Source organism: Nicotiana sylvestris, chromosome 3, assembly GCF_000393655.2.
Source record: "Nicotiana sylvestris chromosome 3, ASM39365v2, whole genome shotgun sequence".
Taxonomy (NCBI): domain Eukaryota; kingdom Viridiplantae; phylum Streptophyta; class Magnoliopsida; order Solanales; family Solanaceae; genus Nicotiana; species Nicotiana sylvestris.
The window spans coordinates 98,890,677-98,912,016 of NC_091059.1; the positions used below are offsets into that span (position 1 = coordinate 98,890,677).

A 21,340-nucleotide genomic window follows, 5' to 3' on the forward strand; every position below is an offset into this window, starting at 1 on the left:
ATCATTTAATCAGTAGCAAACATTTGGTTAGTGACGATGTCATATTGGCTCCTATGCAACAAATTTCAAAGTAAAAAAATTAACTAAACAAGGAAATCAGAAGACTGAAAACAAATGGGTTGATTTGAGAACCTAGCTTGTGAGTGTTTTATCTATGCAGGAAGAATTTTTTTGTTTTTCTTAAGCATTAATAGAAGAATATCATCCCTATCACTTGGCAAATTTTGAAGATAGGGAGGGACTTAATTAGGCTTTTGCAAAACTTGGTTAATATACCTGAGTTTAAAGCCATATGGAAAGACTTGTTATTGAATCCAAGACAGTTTAGGGCGGACGGATTTGACGATATCTCATTGGTTCATGCGGCTCAGGTCTCAATTGCTTAAGGAGTTCGGGTATGTTAAGGTTATCCTTCTTTCTTTTTTGCTAGAGATGCGTATATTCTTGTTTTCCCATAAGTCTTGTTATTCTATCATCTGTTCATGGGTTTCAGAAAATACGTGAGGTGATAAAGTCTATTTCGTGATATTAATCAAAGGCAAAATAGTATTATGACATTCCAAAAAGATTTTATTGACGTACTTATTATGCATTGCGTTCATTTGCATTGACTCATGACCAGATGGCGTTATATACGCATATATATGTATATATACGCATATATATATATGTATATATACGCATATATATATATATGTATATATGTATATATCTGTATATGGGATATGAAAAAATGTTACGGCGTTATATATGCACCACCACCTGATCAGTTGGTATACATTGATGATTTTGCCCACAGCAGCACCAGATGGCGTTATATACGCACCATCACCTGATCAGCTAGTATACGTTGATAATTTTGCTCACGGTAGCTGAGATAATATGATGGAATATCCTCGGAGGCTTGATGATATTATGTACGTACAAACCTATGCATTACATGACATTTACAAGAATATGCATGACATTATAAATATTTCACGATTTACAGAGTTGTTCAGACTTACATGTTGATATGCTCTTTTCCGGAAAAGATTGCATGAGCTTACTCATCCTTGTTGATTTATGACTTGGAGATGACTCGGTAAACAATCTTGTTGTTTATCTGTTGGATGGTTTGAAATTTTTGTGCGCTTTGTTATTATAAACAGAGGCGGACCTACATGGTGGCTTGAGGGGTCACGTGACCCCATTAGCCTCGGCATAAATCCCGTATATACATATTATATATATTTGTACATATATATGGGGCCCCTTAAATATTTTAAATGTGTCCCCTAAAATAAAGAGGTGGATGAGAGAAGTGGTTGCTTTGGGCCCTTTAATTCCCAACAATGATGAGGGCGTTGGTTCGAAACCCTTTACTTTTATCTCTTTTTTTTTAAAAATTCAATTATAATTTAGTGCTAATATATAATAGTCAACTTTATTAATATTTTAGTGCTTTGAATACAATATAATTTATATTTAATAACAAATTACTTTTTTTGTTGCTTTTATCTTCTTCTTTTTTATTTCATTTATAGTTTAGTACTAATACATAATAGTCAACTTAATTAATTTTATTTTTTTTCTTTTCATAGTACTCATTTTGCGAAGAAGTGTCTCTTATATATATATTTCTTTTTATTTATCGCTGGTTATTAGCATACAGTGATGCTCCGTCTTTCTCAAATCCTAGATCCGCCTGTGATTATTAAGAAGGACCTTGATGTCATAAGGGTACCAGCACCTACCTTCCTTGCTATTGTGAAATCTTTCCATGGTGATTTTAAGCCTGACATTGAATCCTATGATGTTGTATATGAAAAAAGAATGCCATGATGGCTATTGATTCTTCTTGGCAGTTGATGTTGAATTTTACATGACAGAGAAATTTGTATCAAAAGAGATGTGATGCGGCCATCAATTAGCTCAGCCTTATGATTAATTTATTTTTTTTCCTGTCTAGTCAAGGTTTTGGGGGCTTGTGTCTCAAGAATTTTATTAATCTTGAATGGATCTTGTGTCTGTTTCAGACATGGTGTATCTGTTAACCTGTTATCTTTGTGAGTGTTCTTTATTTGACATTAAATGATTACTGGATTATGCATTGCAAGAGCCCTCATAGTAGACAAGATCAGCATTCAGCGAAGGATCGGTAAGACTTCACTTCATTTAAAATGCAGCCGAGTCTATAAGTCATCGTGTCAGAGTTTGTTACAAATTTATAGGTAGACCGGTACCCTGTCCTATTTGATATCAAATAACCTTAGAGGCTTTGTAGACAGAGGTTCATTTTGTAGAGTATGTCAGAGGCCTTGACGGCTCATATATATTCATATTTTAAGAACAATAGTTTATTAATCAGTGTTGCCCACTTATAGTTATATATTACGAGTTACGGTCATGTTGGCCCATGATAGTTACAAAAAAAAAGAGATGCAGAGTGGTTCGCTCGGGCCAGTGCTACACCGAGTGCCAGCCACGCCTCCCAAGGTTTGGGGCGTGACAAAAACCTAAGGGTTTATTATGACCGGGTCCAGTATTCGAACCGATCGATATAGTCATACACTTGGATTTCTCACAAACAAAGGCAAAATAGAGTTCAGCACAAGTTGAAGACAAAATAAAGAAACTCTTATATTGATAAAAGACTATTACAAAGACCCACGAGAGGTTCTTACACAGAAACAAAGAAGCAAAAGACAAAAGCTAAAAGGCCTAATCTACTTTCGAAGGTATATCCTCGAGAGCGACATCTTCGAGAATCGTTTCCTCGGGGACCCCATTTCGATCTTCAGAGCGTTGTCTTCGAGAACCTCCTCTGAAGCAGCAATAGATGAGGAAAAGGCTATAGCCTATCAAAGAGCAAAAGCTTTCAACAAGCAAGGAGAATTGTGGCATGGTGAAAAACCTAGCGAGTATGGGTCTCATCAGCACTATTATTGTGAAGCCACTTCTTGAGATATTGCACCGATGTGGGATGCAAAAGTTAGTAGATAGCACCACCTCACTTCATGGAAAGCAAAAGGAGTGAAGCGCCACACCAGGTTGAAATTAAGAGAGATGAGCATCGGTTTACAGTCCATATATCTTCTGATGCGGGAAGAATTTGAGGCCTCTCTCTCATTATTTCGGAACAACAACAACAACCCAGTATAATCCTACTCAGTGAGGTAAAGCTCTGAAAAAGAGCATGGCACAACTGACAAAATTGTTGTCGTATGACCTTACGGTTACGGGTTTGAACCATAAAAATAGGAGTTAAGAGGAGGATGTAGAGAAGGAAAGGGCTAAAGGTTGTACTGGGTGAAGTCTTGGTTCAAAAAATCCCCCATTTATAGAGAGACAGTAACGTAACCGACGGCGCAATCAATGCCTTTGGGGAAACGTATCAACGTCGCAATTAATGTTTTTGGGGAAACGGATCGGTGGCGCAATCACTGCTTTTGGGAAAATGAACCAGCAGTATATTCAATGCTTTTAGGGAGGTGAACTGATGGGATGTTTCAGTCACCTCGAACGCTTACGTCACGGGCATGACGTCATCATGAGAGGCTCGAGAAATTTGAGGTCAAAGTCGTTTCATATCATTTCATTCTAAGAAACGCGGGGACTATTTGTATACTGTAAAAATCAGGGAAGACCGATTTGAGGCTTCCGTGGCAGTTCAAGCCCCGCCTCGTCGGGATCAAAGCACAATCCACGGCCCGTCCTCGAAGCGTTCACCTCGGCAGGGTATGTCGAATACTCACCATGGTATACCTCGAGGTAGTATGAAAATCGATGTATGTTATGGAAAAGCGGAAAACCCCCGAGGGCACACGATGAGGACTGACAGAGTCTGCAAGAATAGTACAAATCTGTATTGAGCCGTTATACAACTGTTTAGTAGCATTTCTTCGTCATTTATTAGTCATGTACTGTGTTGGGATTCACCCCTCCTATATAAAGGGGACCCTTATCATCTTGTAAAAGCTCTCGGACATTCATTGATTACAACACATATTGAATGCAATACAACATTCTCTGCTCTTTGCTAACACAATTGTTCTTCACATTTATTGCTTATTCTTTCATTAATCATTCATTCATTGTTTATTTATTGTTCTTCATTTATTGCTCATTATTAACCGTAAGAGGCCATCTTTGAGGTCCTCATTATCATTGATTCATCATCAATCGTTCATTGCTATTAGTCCCGTCTAGACCTCGAGGCTCTGCTCCAGCCAGCTCGAGGCCAACCTTGTGACCCTATTGATTTGCATTTCTTATTTACTTTACTCACACTTAGCATCTATTGCCCTACAACTAGTATTAAAGTAAATCACGTATTTTTAGAATCACAAAATCAAATATAATTATAGTTACTATTTTCCAGGTAAAAAGAAGGCAAATAAACAAGGGCTATACTCAGCAATATCAAGAAGCCTCTAATCCGATAAGGGTGCTTAGCCACGTGTATGCTTGTGCAAGTGTCCTAACATAGTTCATACCAGCTAGTAAGCATAAGGAAAGGAACGGACAGCGCGTAGAACGTTCACACGGGGATAGGACCAATGATAATAACAGGGGATCTCCCGGGATACCGTCCCGTAGTCCCAAAAATATACATTTGCTAGCTACTTATTTTTGGGAATGTCTGTGTCAATTATTATTATTATTATTATTATTCACGGCGTCCATTGTAATTTCTAATGTCAAAAACAAGCAATTTTTACATCTAATCCATTTTTCAATCAAATCTTCTAAAAGAAATCAACTGAAATCCCAACCATACCTGAAATACCAAGTCCACAAACAAGTTAACAAGGAAAATACACATCCGCGTGACAAAAGTGTCCATGATTGTACTTGAATTTTCAGCTTAATTTTCAGCTTTTGAGTATTTATTTGAACAGTGCTGGAAATCCAGCCAAATGAGAAAAGCAACAGGCCTTTGTTTATGTAAGTGAAATGTAGCTTTTTAATTTTATTTTATTATTCAACACAAAGCTCACTAAGAATTTATTTGGTCAAGTTACCAAAAAATGCTTATTTTGATAAGCACTTTTATCAAAATAACTTTTTTGAGAAGTGTTTTTGGAAAAATAAAAAATATGTTTGAACAATTCATCTCAGAAGTGCTTTTACGGTATTTAATAAGAAGATTGTGTTTGATCAATTTTTTTAACAAATACTTTTGAGTGTCAAATTACGAAAAGAATAAGTATCAATGCGCATTTCGCAATTAGGATTATTCAAACAGAGAAATTACTCTAAATATTTGTTATGAAAGACATTAATCTAGCTTTTATTTTTATTTTTAAAAAAAAAATTAAAATAAAAGATACATATTAAAAGTTTTTATTCAATACAATAAATGACTAAACCAAAACAAAAATAATATTGAATACCTAGTATAATGACTTTATTTTTTATATGATAATTTAAATAAAATACATCAATTAATTCAAAGAGCTTGTAATTTCTAAGGAAGGCTTTGTATTCGAAAGAGGAAGAGAAGACCTACAGAAAAGAAAAGAAACGTAGAAACCAAAAAGGAAAAGTTGTATTTATAATTAAAAGATATATTGGTAAAAGATTATTTGGTAAATATAAATTTAGTAAAAGATTACTTTTTCTTTTGTTTAAGAAGCAAAAATTTATAGCTTCTTCCCAACAGCCAAAAAAAACTTTTTTTACTTCTACTCAAAAGCATTTTTACTAATTGGCCAAGCACCTCCAAAAAAAAATACACTACTTTTTTGAGGAAAAACAGGCTAGAAGTTTAACTAGTATGGATTCTCGCAAAAGAATTCTTCGTTTCCGAAAACCGGAACACCAAACCTTAAAAGGTGGACAATCACACCATATTTCTCGATGGTGAAAAACAGTTGAATAATTGGCAACTAGGAAATATACGTTTATTCTCATTACTTTTCTCCAAAGTAAGATATCACAAATAGTGACAAATAAAGTTGAGCATAAATAAATAAATATAAACGTGTGTTTAGGCTTGGTCAATTTTCCACACCACTACCATACATTTCTCTGGAAAATAGCGAAAGATTATTGCAATTCCATTGCCAGACCGTTGAAGCAACACAACATTCGACTTACATCCAAAAAGAAATGTGAAAATGATGAAAAACAAAATTCAATAGTGAGTAAGCCCAGCAATAGCAGATGGCAGAAAGTAAAAAGTAGCAAACCTACCATTTATTACAAACAGAAAGAATAAACTCAAAACTTCTGAACTCAACAAATTCCCATATTCAGAGTTCCCTTTAAATCCAGATGCCAGCTTGTGGTTCGTTCTCCATTAACATACTTTATATGAAATCTATGACCTTCATAATCCCATTGTCAACTGTGTGGATATATGTGTCGTTTTACTATTATAGAGGGGGAAAAAAGGACAGCCCGGTTAAGGATGTATTGTGGTCCGGGCCCAGCCCGGGACCGGCCCGAGACTGCGAGACCACGGGCTAAACGAGCCGGTCCAAACGGTCCGGTCCCAAGCGGTCCTAGAAGCCCACTGTTGGCCGGTCCTCCATGTTGAGACCGCGAGCCCGGGACCGGCTGGCGTGCCTGGGCCGGTTCAACCGGGCCTAACGGGCCCGACGACTATTTTTCAAAAAAAAAAACGGTTGAAAGTTTAAAAACTAGTCGTTGGCCTGCTAATTTAGCCGTTTGGCTTTTTAAAAAATAGTCATTTGGCCCCCAAACTTTTTATAATTATACTTTTTCCCTATTTTCAACTATAAATACCCCTCATTCTTTCATTTTTACTCACAAAATCATCAATCTCTCTCAATCTCTCTCTAATTTTCTTCTATAATTCCTTACTTTATTATTGCAATTTGTGAAAAATTGTGAAGTTGGTGAATTGAAGTATTCAAGTCTTCAACGATATACAATTTTTAAGAAGTTGTTTGTCAATTCGGTAAACTCGTTCTAACTCTTAAGTTTTAATATTATAGTTTTGTTTGTTTTAGTTTGTATAATTATAATTAATATGACCTTTTCTTTGAAAAAAATGTTTGGTGGCAAGGGAAAATCTAAAATTGGTGAATCTAGTGGCCAAGCTACTACTACTCCCCCGGCTCCCCGACGCAGACCGGTTACCCGTCCTCCTCCACCTATTATTCTTGATAGTGATAACCCTTGTTTTCAATTTATCGATAGTCCATTTTCCCATGATATTGCACCAGGTCAACAATTAAATGATGAATATATGAATGCTCTTTATGGTAATCAAACTATCGATGAAAATGATGAGGAAAATGATGATTTAGATAAAACGCAATCGGATTTAGATGATACACCTACTAGTCCTGTTGTTAACCCAACTGATAATAATCCAAATGATGCCCCGCCTGACCCTCATGTAGTAATCCCTACTTTTAATAGACAACCTTTTAGACGGTGCGAAACATCTCTTGTTTGGCACTTTTTTACTCAACTAAGAGATCAAAATAAGGCTAAGTGTAAAACTTGTGGGACTTTGATGGCTCATAAATATACTGGAGGCCGTAGCGGTACGGGTACTTTGGCTAGACAAATAAAGACACACCCTAGAGATAAAGCTAGATTTCTTCAAATGAAAGCTGCGCAAGAGGGGACAAGTGTAGGTACTCAGGTTAACCCTAGTACCAAGTCAAATCTAGTTCAACCGGGAATTAACACTGTTACCGATGGCATTTTATATTATGATCCAAATAAAGATCGTGAAGAATTGACAAAAATGGTTACTGTTATGTGCTTACCATATAGTTTTCCTTCTAACCCTCACTTTGTGCATTATATTAGAAGAGCTTTAATCCTACTTATAAAGGATGGCCTCGTGTAACTGTAAAGAGCGATATTTATAAATATAAACATGAATATGAACAATATTTGCGCTATTTATTTACTCATATAAATTGTCGTATTTATTACTACTGATATTGGTAGAAGTGTATCTTACTGTTACCACTCATTGGATTGATGAGGAATGGAAAATGCAAAAGCGCATTATTGCTTATAGAATAATTAATTCACGTCACACAGGTAAGTTTATTGCTAATGCAGTTGCAGATATTTGTAGATATTTTTGCATTAGAGGTAAAATAATGTCAGTTTGCTTTTAGTAACACTAATGTTATAGGCTTGCTTACAACTACACTAAATCCTGCATTTAGTAATATTTTCCATGTTAGATGTATTTGTCATATTTACGATTTAATCGCCGGTGATGGTATGAAAATATTAAATGTTGAAATTGAAAAGGTTAAAATGGCTCTTAATTGGCTTTTTTATTCAAACCGTAGAAGTAGACTTAGAGAATATTTTAAAAAATGTGATGAATTTGGCCTATCAGAGGGTGGGGTAATTTATTAACTTGCTAAATATTTTTTTCCCTATCCTCCCTATTTTTGGTGTTGCTGTCATGTTAAATCCTACCATGAAATTTGGAGGTCCTTACTTTTGGTATACATTTATTTATAAGACTTTATCACTTTCAGATGAGGAATTTGCTACACTTGCAGATGCAAAAGCCTCAATTAAAATAAATGCTCAAACAATTTATAATGCTTATCAACTTGCCTTAGATCATGCTAGACCAAATGTTCCAACTCCTACTTCGTCTAGTTCGTAATTATCTAAAAGAACTGCGGGCCTAAAAGCACTTAATTCTTGGACGGAGTTCAGGGGTTCTCAAGGTGATAATATTGGTGATAGTTCACAACTAAATGAGCTTCAAGTTTATTTGTCGCAGGGACTTGAATCAGAGAATCCCGACGGCTTCTTTGATGTTTTGGAATGGTAAAAGGACAAAGAAAAACACTATCTGATTCTTTCAAGGATGACTCGAGATATTTTAAGTATTCAAGCTTAAACAGTGGCATCAGAGAGCGCTTTCAATTAAGCGAGACTTCAAATCGGTGATCATAGAGCGTCTATGAGGGAGAGCTTGGAAAAATCAGTACTCTTCAGAGATTGGATCCATTCGGAAAGAAGAAATTTTGGACTTGCTGAATCACAACCGGAAATAGACGAAGCTTATAAAGAAATGCTAGCTGAACTTGCGAAGGATGCTGCTTCGCCTGGAAACGATGATGAACAAGCTTCTTTTCCACCACCACTAATGGAAATTCCTCCGAACCTTGAAGGATTTATGAAATTTGTTAGAGATAATACATAGACTAATATGTAACTTGTATTTTGGCACATCTTCATTAGTTTTTTTTTTCTTTTAATGGTGGTATTAGCACCTTATTGTGCTCATTCCATTGGGGGGAGGAAGACTAAGAAAGATATTGTCATTATTTGTTAATGTCGTAATAATAAAAATTACTATAAGGCATTCCCTTGAATATTTCTTTGCAATTGTTTTGTGTTTAAATTTGAATTAGAAGATTTAAGTCACAATTATATAATATAATTTACAAGAAATTGCCTTAGATAAAAAAAATTCAAAAGAAAATAGCTGGGAACACTTAGGCCCGTTTGGGCTTGTGGGCCCGACCCATTTAGCCTGGGACCATGTGGGCTTAGGCCCACGATGGGCCGGTTCCACCCTCCAGGACCGTTAAGCCCGGGCCCCTTTGGCCCAGCCCATTTATGCCCTGGACCGGACCACAATACAGCCTTAAGCCCGTGCACAAAGTATCATGCATTTACGCAGGGTCCAGAGAAGGGACGCACCAAAGGGATGTTATGTAGACAACCTAATCTAATGCAAGTATTAGTGGCTGCTTTCACAGCTCGAACCCCATGACCTATAGGTCACACGGAGACAACTTTACCGTTGCTCCAAGGTTCCCCTTCTTTATTATTATAGAGAACCTTGACAAACTCTAAGTTACGTTGATTCTTTAAGGCAAAATACATAGTTTACCCATTGACCTTGCACCCAAATCCCTGTTACACACCTCTCACGAGCACCCTTTTACACACCCAACCTTTTAGAAGTGTGTCAATGACACACCACTTCTGTGTTTGACCACTTTTTCTAAACATGTGTGTGTCACGCATGAATAAGGCTGTGACACGTGTCACTAACATAAAAGTAGAAAAATAAAAAGAATCCATCCAAGTTTTATTTTAAAAAAAAAATGACTCCCCACCCAACTTAGTGGAGAATCCACAACGGCCACCAATGTTGAGAGCAATCTTTGTATAATAATTTCACATTTTTTCTACAAATGCACCACATTTCAATTCCACAAATTCATTAGGTTTTAAATTATGACTACAAAAGAACTTTATTTTTTTAGAAAAACTAAATTAGCTCTCTGCTCCCCCATCTCTCCGGCAGATCTGTCGCAGGTGACCACCCCACCACCATAGCTGGTACCACTCATCATATCACCTCCACATCCATTGAACCGGCAATTTAAAAGAGAAAACTACCCTCTATAGCGCTACAAAATTTTAATAGCCTATGTTTTGGCCCATTTACAGAAAATGGCCCTTCGGCCCAAACATATTGCATATAGTAGCCGAAAGGAATGAGAATTACAACACAAGCGCTTGTAGCTCAGTAGATAGAGCATCGCTTTCCAAGCTGAAGGTCGTAGGTTCGATCCTCCCTGGCGCGATAAAGCAGCCTTTTTTTGCCTTTTTAAATTGTATTTTTTACTTCTGGATATGATAAGTATTAGCTAAGAATTGAATGAAATATGTAATGCAGGTCATATACGAAATGTCTATTTTGTATATTTTTTGTATAATAACAATATATTTTTGTATATTTTTGCTAGTGACAGTCTATTTTGTATATTTTTTGTATAATAACAGTATATTTTTGTATATTTTTGCTAGTGACAGTCTATTTTGTATATTTTTTGTATAGTAACAGTCTATTTTGTATAGTGACCATCTATTTTGTATATATTTTGTATAGTGAGAGCTAATTGTATATAAATTGTATAGTGGCAGTCTATTTAGTATATTTTTATGTAGTGATAGTCTATTTTATACATATTTTGTATAATAACAGTCTATTTTAGTATATTTTTTGTATAATGACATTCTATTTTTGTATATATTTCGTATAATGACACTCTATTTGTATATAAATTGTATAGTGACAGTCTGTTTTGTATATTTTTTGTATAGGGACAGTCTATTTAATATATATATATATATATATATATATATATATATATATATATATATATATATATATATATATATAGTGACAGTCTAATTTGTATATTTTTTTGTATAGTGACAGTCTATTGTATATAAATTATAAAATGACAGTTTATTTTATATATTTTTGTATAGTGACAATTTATTTTGTATATATTTTGTATAGTGACAGTCTATTTAGTATATTTTTTGTATAATGAAAGTCTATTTGTATATATTTTGTACAGTGAAGGCTATGCATGAGATAAAAAATTAAAGACAATTGAGACCTAAAGTTAGACTATGCATTAGTTTCCGCCATCTTTGTTTCTCCCACAAGACACAATAAATCAAAAACCTTCAGCTTCATTACTGCTGTTATGACCACAACAGCACAAAGAAACCTCTCAATTTTCTACACTAGAAAAGAAAAAGCAACGAAAACAAGAGCTAGAACCTAACGCCTCTTCTTTAGATTTTGGGCCCTCTCTCTTTCTCTCAAATGAAAAACCAACAGACACATACAAAAAAAGAGATCCCATTTTCCCTTCTTCGAGGATGCCTCCCCTCCTTCTGACTTCACCTTCTTTGTGTTCTCAACTGAAAAGAAACACACACACACACACACAAAGTTTAAAGAGCACAAGATTGGGGGTAGGGAAAAACAAAGAGAGCACACGAAAAATAGAGGCTAAAGCGAGTGAGTAAGAGAGATTAAAATTACCACTGTTGGCCACCATTATTCGCCGAAACTGTTTGGTTTCAATTGGAAACCTTCAGATCTGCTTAAACTGACTAGAGGAAAGAAAAAAAGAAGACCTCGCCTCTGTGTAACGATTGAGTTTGAAATGTAAGGAAGGACTGTTTCGGTGATAGTTGGATCGGTGGCTAGCCTTTTAATTAGTTTTGGGCTACAAAATGTATACTGTAATTTTGTGGCTAGCGGCTTATATTAGTTTCTAGCTGCTGGCCATAAATGAAGTTTGCTCAACTTAAAATTATAATTCGATTATTTTTTTTTTACACTGGTTCGCATTTTGACAAACCCAAAAGCTGATTCAAAAATCTAAGAATAACTTTAAAATCAATTTCAGGATAGCAACAAAAATTTAATTCAGTAAACAAGCTCAATAATTCAGTCCAAATAATTTCCAACATTGTTGCTAGATTTCTCCGCCCAAACGCCGATTCGAAAACTCAAGAAACCCCAACAATGGAGGTTCAAAACTTTCTCCTCCCAAATGACGATTCAAAAATTCGACACCGCCACAAATTGTCCAAATTTCTGAATGGAAAGGAAAAGATAGAGAAGATGACTAAATTACCTTATTTGATTGAATGTTATTGTGTAAATTGTAGATTGAGTTTTATCTTCTTTATGGTGAAGTTGTCCGCGAATTCAGACCAAATGGTCTTTTCCTTTTCTTCTCTTGTTTTTTCTTTATTTTTGAGTTTGTTTTTTAAAATAATTTCCATTTTGGTTTAATTTTTGACAAATGGAACTTAAATAAGATTTTGGACAAAAGATTTACCTTTCTCACGCTCTTATTTTTTGTGTTAAACACGCACATGCCAGCTAAGCAGAATGGTGTGTCATTGACACACTTCTAAAAGGTTGGATGTATAGAAGGTTGCCCGTGGTAGAGGTGTGTAACAGGGATTTGGGTGCAAGGTCAATGGGTAAATTATGTATTTTGCCACTTTAAAGGGAAAAAGAAAACTTAGTCAGACCACTCTCCAAGCTTCTCTGAGTCCTGTGAGCTATTTTACATATATGAAAACCAATATCAACTAACTCCAAAATGAATAAAGAATGTTTCCTCCTTGCCGTTCAACCAAGATTAAACAATTCTGTATGAAGTTGATTCTGACGAACTATGTTCGCGAGTATCTTCTTTGTCGTTGTATTTCAGCTTCGTTCATCCAATCAGAGAGCCATAATAGGCCTTTATAACCCAAATATACTGAAGCAATCAGAGCTATTATGATGATAACAAATAGAAGAAATTTCTTGATGCCAGCAAATATTCTCTGTCAAATTAAAATAACTGCAGTTAAGCATTTGAAAGCTTGAAAGAAAAACGGATGTATCAATAAGTCTAAGACAGACCTGCAGTATTGAAGTTTTCTTGTCTTCGAGCACCCGTCCTTTTCTCCGTCTTCGCTTCATCACATTATCTTTGGTTTCAGGTTCCTTTTCCTGACGAAGAGCAAATTTGAGCTAAATTTCAACTAATTATGGGATATACTTTTGGATCAATAACCTATTGAGCGCAATCATTCTCATTCTCAAAAAATAAACTATTCAACGTAAGGCATGAGAAGTAACCCTCTTTCTTGTTCAACTCCAGAAAATACAGCAGATCATGACATGCAGTTGAGAAAATTATAAAGGTTTACCTCGGGCGCTTTTGATTTACGATGTTGCAACTCCCCCTCAGCAGCTTTCACTTTGCTCCTGCAATCTGAATTGCAAGGAAGGATGCCAAGTCCATATTGGTTTCTAGATACATCTTTGGGATCAGTACCATTACTTCTATAGGCTGCTTGCACATCCTTACAGACCAACTCTTTTTTCAGATTTTGGCATCCACAGCGAGCAGTAACCTAATAAAAGAATCATTAAACATTAACAGTAGATAGGCAGAAAATAGTGGATAGAACATGGAAAAAGAATTGATAAAAGTGACCCAGTAAACTAAATAACTGGAACATTTTTTTTTTTGGGCTCATCAACTATGAGCCTATACTATATGCCATCAATCAATGAAAAAAGAATTGATTTTACATTTTGGAATAATAAGTTATCTGGGTTAATAGAGCTAATAGAAAGGAGCTATCTGGCTCATTAGAAAAATTCCTGTTCAACTTTCTGGGATAGAGTTTAGTTGTATTTTGGATGAAGCTCATACAAGTTAAAATCTTTTTTTTTTTCCTTTCCTGAAATAGTAAGTGTAGTCACAGAAATTAAATTTTTTTCTCTTTCTTTTCTTTTATCCAGTTTTTTCCTTTCTCACTGACAACGGAACTCTCTTTTTTTCATGGTTTTTAAATATAGATAATTGACACATCCAAATAAAAAGTAGCTGATGAAAAGCAATGGCATCTCAGACAATTGGCTTTCATGCAGCTTCATAAAGATGATTTTCCTGGTACACACCAGTTAGTGGAATGTTTAATGGCATCGAGTAAGCCCATTCAAATCCTAACTCGATGCTTTGATAGAATAGCGTGGCAAAGAAAGTAGAAAACAGAAATCAGTTTGTGAGTTAATAGTCAAATATTAATTAATTTGTTTATTCTAGTCCATAAATAATAAACTTATGTAGATATTCCGAATCAGCATATACATAGTATAGACCAAACAGCCCTTCACACATGGGTAGTATATGTGTTGCTGAAACATATCCCTGCTCCCTTAAGAATTTGTCGAATTGGGGAAAGATAGTTAAGTTAGCCAACAATTTGTGATAGAAAAATGATTTAAAGCCCTTTTGTTTCAGCATAAAATAGAATAGTTTCAATACCAAGCTTGGTTTGATGCAATGGATATGCTTTTTGGTCCTGGAATTGGCTGGCTAACTAAAAGGTACCTTCAAGGAGGCTGTGCACATACGCTTACTGTCGTGAATGGTTACTTTCTGATAATCTTGAAGGAAAAATGTAACATAAGAGCAATGTTGATAGATATTGAAGTTAGATCCTTCCTTGGGCTAGAAAATCATGTAATAAAGAAATTGAACAAGCAAATGATCCTTGTTTGAAAGCATCATGGAAATTACACCCTTTTACGGACCAAACGGGAAAAAATATTTCTTGATTTTGTTTTCTGTTTCTCCTTGCTCTATTTCATGTATACATGCGTACATAAACACACATGTACGTAGAAATAAGTATGTGTGTCCGTGAGGGGGAGGGGAGGGCATGTTACTGGTTCAGGGATGTACTGTACCCATTCTGATATCCATTCACTCCCAGACCAAGAACTCTGTGAAACCTATAATGAGCAGATCAGCGGACCACCCCCAATGCCACAAAAGAAAAGCAACAGTGAGAGGAAACCTCCTTTCCCTTCTTGGAGCATGGCCATGGGGTCAGAGAAGTAGCAAATAAGTATAACTTAGGGTGATACAAGTGTTTATATACTTTTTTTTTTTTTGTGTGCGCGTGCGCGCTTGTGTGTATATAAACACTTATATCACCCTAAGTTAAACTTATTTGCTACTTCTCTGACCCCATGGTCATGCTCCAAGCAGGGAAAGGAGGTTTCCTCTCACTGTTGCTTTTCTTTTGTGGCGTTGGGGGTGGTCCGCCGATCTGCTCATTATAGGCTTCACAGAGTTCTTGGTCTGGGAGTGAATGGATATCAGAATGGGTACAGTACATCCCTGAACCAGTAACATGCCTCCCCTCCCCCTCACGGACTACTTGGCAACGAAAAGTAAAAAAGGTTGAAAGAAAATTCACTTTCGTGGGAAATAGGTGCAATTTCCTACTTCAATATAAATATGTCCATAGGAAAGATTTTGATTTAAAACAAGATGCTATGAAACATAAGCTTTTTGTAATTCGAACTAAGTATTACCGACTAAGATAACTAGGTCAACAAACCACGCAGTGAGAGTATATCAATCAATTACCTTCTTGGAACATTGATCAGGAGATGAACATTCACCAGGATGACATATCTCCGGGCAGAGGTGCGTACAATTAGGTAATTTTCTGCACATTTTGCATCCAAACAAAGAAGGGTTCATCAAGGTCAGCTAGGGAGTTTCAGGTGCATTTCAAATGCACATAATTCAACTTTTTTTTCCCAATAAGGTAAAATGCACGAAAATCAACTTTATTATAAGCCTAAAGGGAAGGGGGTTGCGCAAATAAGTTGATAAGCCAAATAGCCTATGTAGCCATCATGGTGCACACCATTTTTGCTGAAGGTGATACAAAAAGAAATATAGCCTACCTATAAAACGATGAAATTACAGCTTTCGTTTATCGTAGATTTGAAGGAAAAGTGAGCAAAGTTCAATAAGCTACCTATGGCATGGTCCTCCACATGATCGAACAGTAAGTTGCTCTTTTGCGGACAAACTGTTGTAGTATATGCACTCAAAGACATGAACCATGGAACCACAGTGACATGAACGCTTTATCAGTGCTTTGCAAGGGGGGCATTCTCCAGGATGACAACGCAAGGGACATGGATGACGACAAGTAGGTTTTCTTTCCTAAAAATGATCAATAAAAGTAAATAGTTCATACCCGAACAACAAACCATAAAGTGCCAACTTATAAAGGAGTGCAATCATCAAAATGATAGAGCCACCAAACATATCATCGAAAGTATTGATTGCTGAATTAGGCCCCAAAAGAAAAAACTAGTAAGTCCCACAGATGAGATGGATAGAAAATATATTAATACCTGTTGGCAAGGAAGAGTACACTCTTCACAAGATTCGGGTCTTCTACTGCCATATAATTTTGAAGCACTACTAACCAAGGCATGGCAAACTTTAGTGCAGTAGTGATTTCCACAAGGAAGAGGATTTCCACACAAATTGTCACAGGAAAATACTGTCCTGTCTGAGCAGACCATCTGAAACAAGAAAGAGCTCAAGTGAATTTCTGTTGGTAAGTAAATGTAAAGCTTTTGACAGAGACAAAAGAATAATAAACAGCTCCTGAAAAGAATATACAAAAGAAGATAATGTAAGTATTATCGACGAGTTGAGGATATGATTCCCACCATTCTTTCTGCTCCTACATGATTACCCCAACAAGACCTCCATACAAGTTGTGGGCATGGGGGGCATGATGAACCAGGAGTAGGTTCAGTCTGATTGTTCGGTCTCCTTTTCTTTGGTTTCAAAGTGAACTCTGGAAGAGGAGGTTGTGTAGGGCCATGGCACCTGCTTATAATCAACGATTAACAAAGATTCAGTGAATGAACGGGTATACAATAGTAGATATCCAGAAATGTAATAAAGGCAAACCTCAATTCACACTTGTGCCCACAAGGATATTCTTCATCACAAAGTAAACGACATGGTGGGCAAGCTCCATAGTGACACCTATGTGGCTGGAGAAATGAGTGCACACGTTAGCCTCATCAAGTGAACAGTATTTTATTTCATGCTAGAAGTTGGATGAAAACCGAGGCATCAAGTGATAACCCTGCTAAATATTCCTAGAATAACGATATAAAATATTCATACAATCACCTAGTACATGGTAAGTAGTACATGCAACAAATACAACCTTGCAATTAGAAGCATGCCTGCATAAACGATCCACACGACATGGTTTACGACATTTTGGAGGTGTTTGTTCAGCTTCTGCACCACAAGGAACCTGACCAAAGTGAACAAAATTACCAGAAACAAGTTAGCAAGAATCTTCACGAAAAGATTTACAATGTTAGTACCATAAAGAATCTTCTAGTTGTAATCTAGAGCCTTCTTGCTAAACTTTTTAAAATGATTTCTACTTCATTGCTTAAAGCATAAAAATTCCAGCAGAATTTGGAAAGCAGAAATCAGGCAGTGCTGAGAAGCAATGTGAGGATAGTAACAGTGCCATCATTAGAGAGATTGCAAGTTGATTTGTTTTATTGGAGCCGAGCATGGAGATGACAGAAATTTATTTTCTTATTTTGATAAGGTGATGACAGAAAATTTGTTTACTACGTCAAATCATCTGACAAGATGAAAGAGGATAGATTGGGGAGGCTGAAATCATTTCTACAGAGGTAAATTGTCATGCTTTTAGTGCTGTGATTGCTTTTGGTGCATGCCAAGGAACATCAAATAATGAGCACCTGTTACCATCAGTCACTAGGCGCATCATGCTATCATAGAAGGCCACAAGTTATCAAATTAATGAGGGGATTATAAACAAGTGTAGGTAAAGAGGAATATAAGTAAGCACCATGAGTTACAACCTATTCATAGATCGATGTTCATTCCTAGGCTCCTTCTTTGTCTCTTAAGCTAGAAGATTCAGATCTTTGAAGCATAAAGATATTTAAGTGAAAAGCTCAAGGATGTCATTGACTCATCATAAAATACTGGTGAAGACTCCCAGTATAAAACAATGCTCACCAGACAGAGGGAAAGTCCTACGACTGGACAACAGAAAACTCTATGCCACTTTTTCTAATCAGTAAAACAGAAAACAGATACTTATATAGAAATCACAACCATCTCTTCCACTATAGGAGATAATAATATTCAAACAAGGTACATACAGTAACTGAACTCCTACCTCGAAATGTGTCACCCCGCATAAACATGAAATTGTGACCATCACTGGGCAGGGTGCACAAGCGCCTCTGCAGTAACCAAAGGAAATTGGTCACATATTGTTCAATAACTGATGCAAGGATTAAAAGATCAAGGACTGCCACAGTCACCCAAATATAAAATATATAAACAAGAATTGGGATTATTTAGCTCATACAATTTTTTCTTTGCAAATCAACACTAAAGTAACACCACTTTAAATCATAAGAGACCAACATATATAACTGTTAACTTTTCCTACATATGATCAGGTGTTTAGTTCGGCAGGCAATAGCATTGACAAACAATAGGTGCCAAAATTCAATCCTTTTCCACGCTGCCTCCTGATGTCCTCATCCGGAGAGTCATAACAGGCTCCACTGTAGCAAGATAAATTATTAAATCACCCCAAGTATCTTTTTTTTTATGATGGTAGTGTCCGGGGGCAGTTTGGGCACCAATGCAAATACCCGATAACCCAGCCACCAAGGCTTAGGAGAAGAAATCACCTAGCGTTTTCTCCCTCTACTGGGATTTGAACATGAGACCTCATGGTCCTCCTCCCATTTCATTAACCACTAGGCCACAACCTTGGGTGCCGAATCACTTCAAGTATCTTAAACTTCAAAAAGGCTAAAGCTTATCCTTCTTAGATGATAGGTGTCTAATAAAATCCACGTGAATGATTTCTAATATTTACTTTTCTGAGAAAGGCAACAAGAATGATTACTAATATTTATCATGTTTGTCCTTCTCAGTTCTCATTTCACAAATTTGTAACGATTTTTGTTCCTAAATTATGGAAATATGCATTAGAGACACCACAAGTACACATATCCAACACACTACATATTAGGAAAGGAGCTTCACAAAATGGTATACACTCTTTCATGTACTGAATCTACAAAAAGCTGATATATCAATAAGACAATAACTTTTCCTGTAAGAGGACAACAACAACAACAACAACAACCCATTTAATGCCTGGGAATCGCAACTCAGGAAAACAGAAAGAACTATATCAGACCTGTGGCAAGGAGCTGGACACTTGTGATTCCTACAACGGAGCTTCCTGTCACACATCTGTCACTTGACAGATTTAAGTACACATTAGGAATAATAGTAAGTAACAAAATTGTCAAAATATGAACTAAACAAACACACCTCAGAACAAGGTGGGCAATCCCCATCACAGCATTTGCGCTTACAGGCATGTCTTCCACAGTCCCGCATTTTCTGACACTTCCTTTCACATGTCATATCTTGATAGCAAGGAACCTATTCTAAGTTCAATTTATTGTTGATAAACTTAGAACCGAAAGAAATAATCACAAAAGATCAAGTAAATTAATCAAAATAAGTACAACTAAATCTTACCTGTTTCCTATAACTCCCACACCTACACGATTTAGTAACAACCACCCTACAAGTTTCAATGCAGGGGCCTCTGTGGCACCTTTCAGGGCACCTATGAAATCCACAGCTCAGCATTTTACCACACGTTGCTCCACATACCGAAACCGGAGCATCACAAGCAATCCCTTCATAAAATCTCTTCCCACAAGGACAAGTCCTCTTCCCTTGAAGTGGACAATCTCCACAATCACCCTCATGACAACCTCTCTCACACTTATGCCTCCCACAACCAAGTAACTTAACACATGGATTTTCACACCTAAAGAACCTATCAAAACACTCTCTTTTCATCTCCAACTTCCCACATTGACACTTATAAATGCCTTTAGCTTTACAAGGAGGACAATTACCCTCATGGCAAGTTTCACTACACCTATGAGTCTTACAATCCAACAACTTTTTACAAACACCGTTGCACGAGAAATTCTTGAACCCGCATCGTTTGACATCTTCCACAGCCCCACAAAAGCAATTGGATTTAACCAATTTAGGACAAGCCGGGCACGGTCCCGGGTGGCACAACAATAAGCAATGGTGTCCACAATTGTACTTCAATGGCCTCCCACAAATTTCATTACAAGAATGAGGTAAAACCCAAGGATCATGAGGTGGGTCCGGGAGTTTCCCACAGAAACAATAGTAATTTTTAGGGATCTGCGATTTGGAATACTCAACTCGGCATTTGGGGCAGTGCCATAAAAGGGAACTGTCATTCGGAGTGGCGGCGCGCGTGACGGCACGTGCGGCGGCCAAATTGGAGCATTGAACGGCCCATGATTGGATACAATGGAGATGAAAGACGGCGAAACAGCCAGAGGAACATGACCATGTGGGATCGGAAGGACGGATTCTTTCGAGGCAAATGAGGCATGAGAGGGCACCGGAACGAGAAGAAGTGAGGAAAGATTGGATTTTGATTAGGTCATGTTGTTGCTGTTGTTGGTTGTTGTGGTCGCCGCTGGAATGTTCGAGGTAGGATTTGAAGATGGTGGAAGAGAGGTCGGAATGGCGGTGGTGATGGGAGTCGGAGATGGTGGCGGAATCGGAATCGGAGTCGGAAGATGGCGGTGAGAGAGGTGGTGCAACGGTGGCGGACCAGGAGGTCATTTTGGGAATTTAGGAAGTAGCTTGGACTTTCGTTGGTTTTGAGGAGGACGTTATAAGTTGTGACCCAATTCTGTTCTCTGTTTCTAGAAAACTTGCCATTTGTCGCTCATTTTTTGTGAAGTACGAGAACGAGATTATACTATGTTCGTCTCATTTTATATATGTATTGCTTTAATTAGACACAAAAATTTGAATAGTTGTAGCTTGATTGATGCGCCATTATATTAATGTAGTTACCGGATATATTTAAGTATTTATTAAAAATTAGTGAACAAAGATAAGATTATATCAAATTCTAAAAATTTAGATAGTTAAATGAAGTTGAAAGTTGTACTAATTGTCTAAGAACTATTAATACGTCATCAATCAGAAAGACACCAAATATTAAGATGGAGAAAGTGTAGCATCGAATTGATTTTAGAAAAAGGAACCTAAAGTGATTTGTGATT

At 36.6% G+C, this 21,340-nt stretch overlaps 1 protein-coding gene across 1 annotated transcript; it reads right to left on the reverse strand.

The window, feature by feature from the left end:
- Positions 1 to 12,751: 12,751 nt before the first annotated feature.
- LOC104232079 (NF-X1-type zinc finger protein NFXL2) lies at positions 12,752 to 21,018 on the reverse strand. Its single transcript, XM_009785177.2, has 13 exons — positions 19,746 to 21,018; positions 19,533 to 19,646; positions 19,396 to 19,451; positions 18,352 to 18,418; positions 17,347 to 17,439; positions 17,082 to 17,167; positions 16,835 to 16,997; positions 16,511 to 16,684; positions 16,126 to 16,316; positions 15,726 to 15,807; positions 13,486 to 13,692; positions 13,196 to 13,285; positions 12,752 to 13,116 (listed from the first exon to the last, which is right to left on the reverse strand). The coding sequence occupies exons 1-13, from the start codon at positions 20,889 to 20,891 to the stop codon at positions 12,961 to 12,963; spliced, it is 2,625 nt and encodes an 874-aa protein (XP_009783479.1). The 5' UTR covers positions 20,892 to 21,018; the 3' UTR covers positions 12,752 to 12,960.
- Between the last annotated feature and the right edge of the window lie 322 nt (positions 21,019 to 21,340).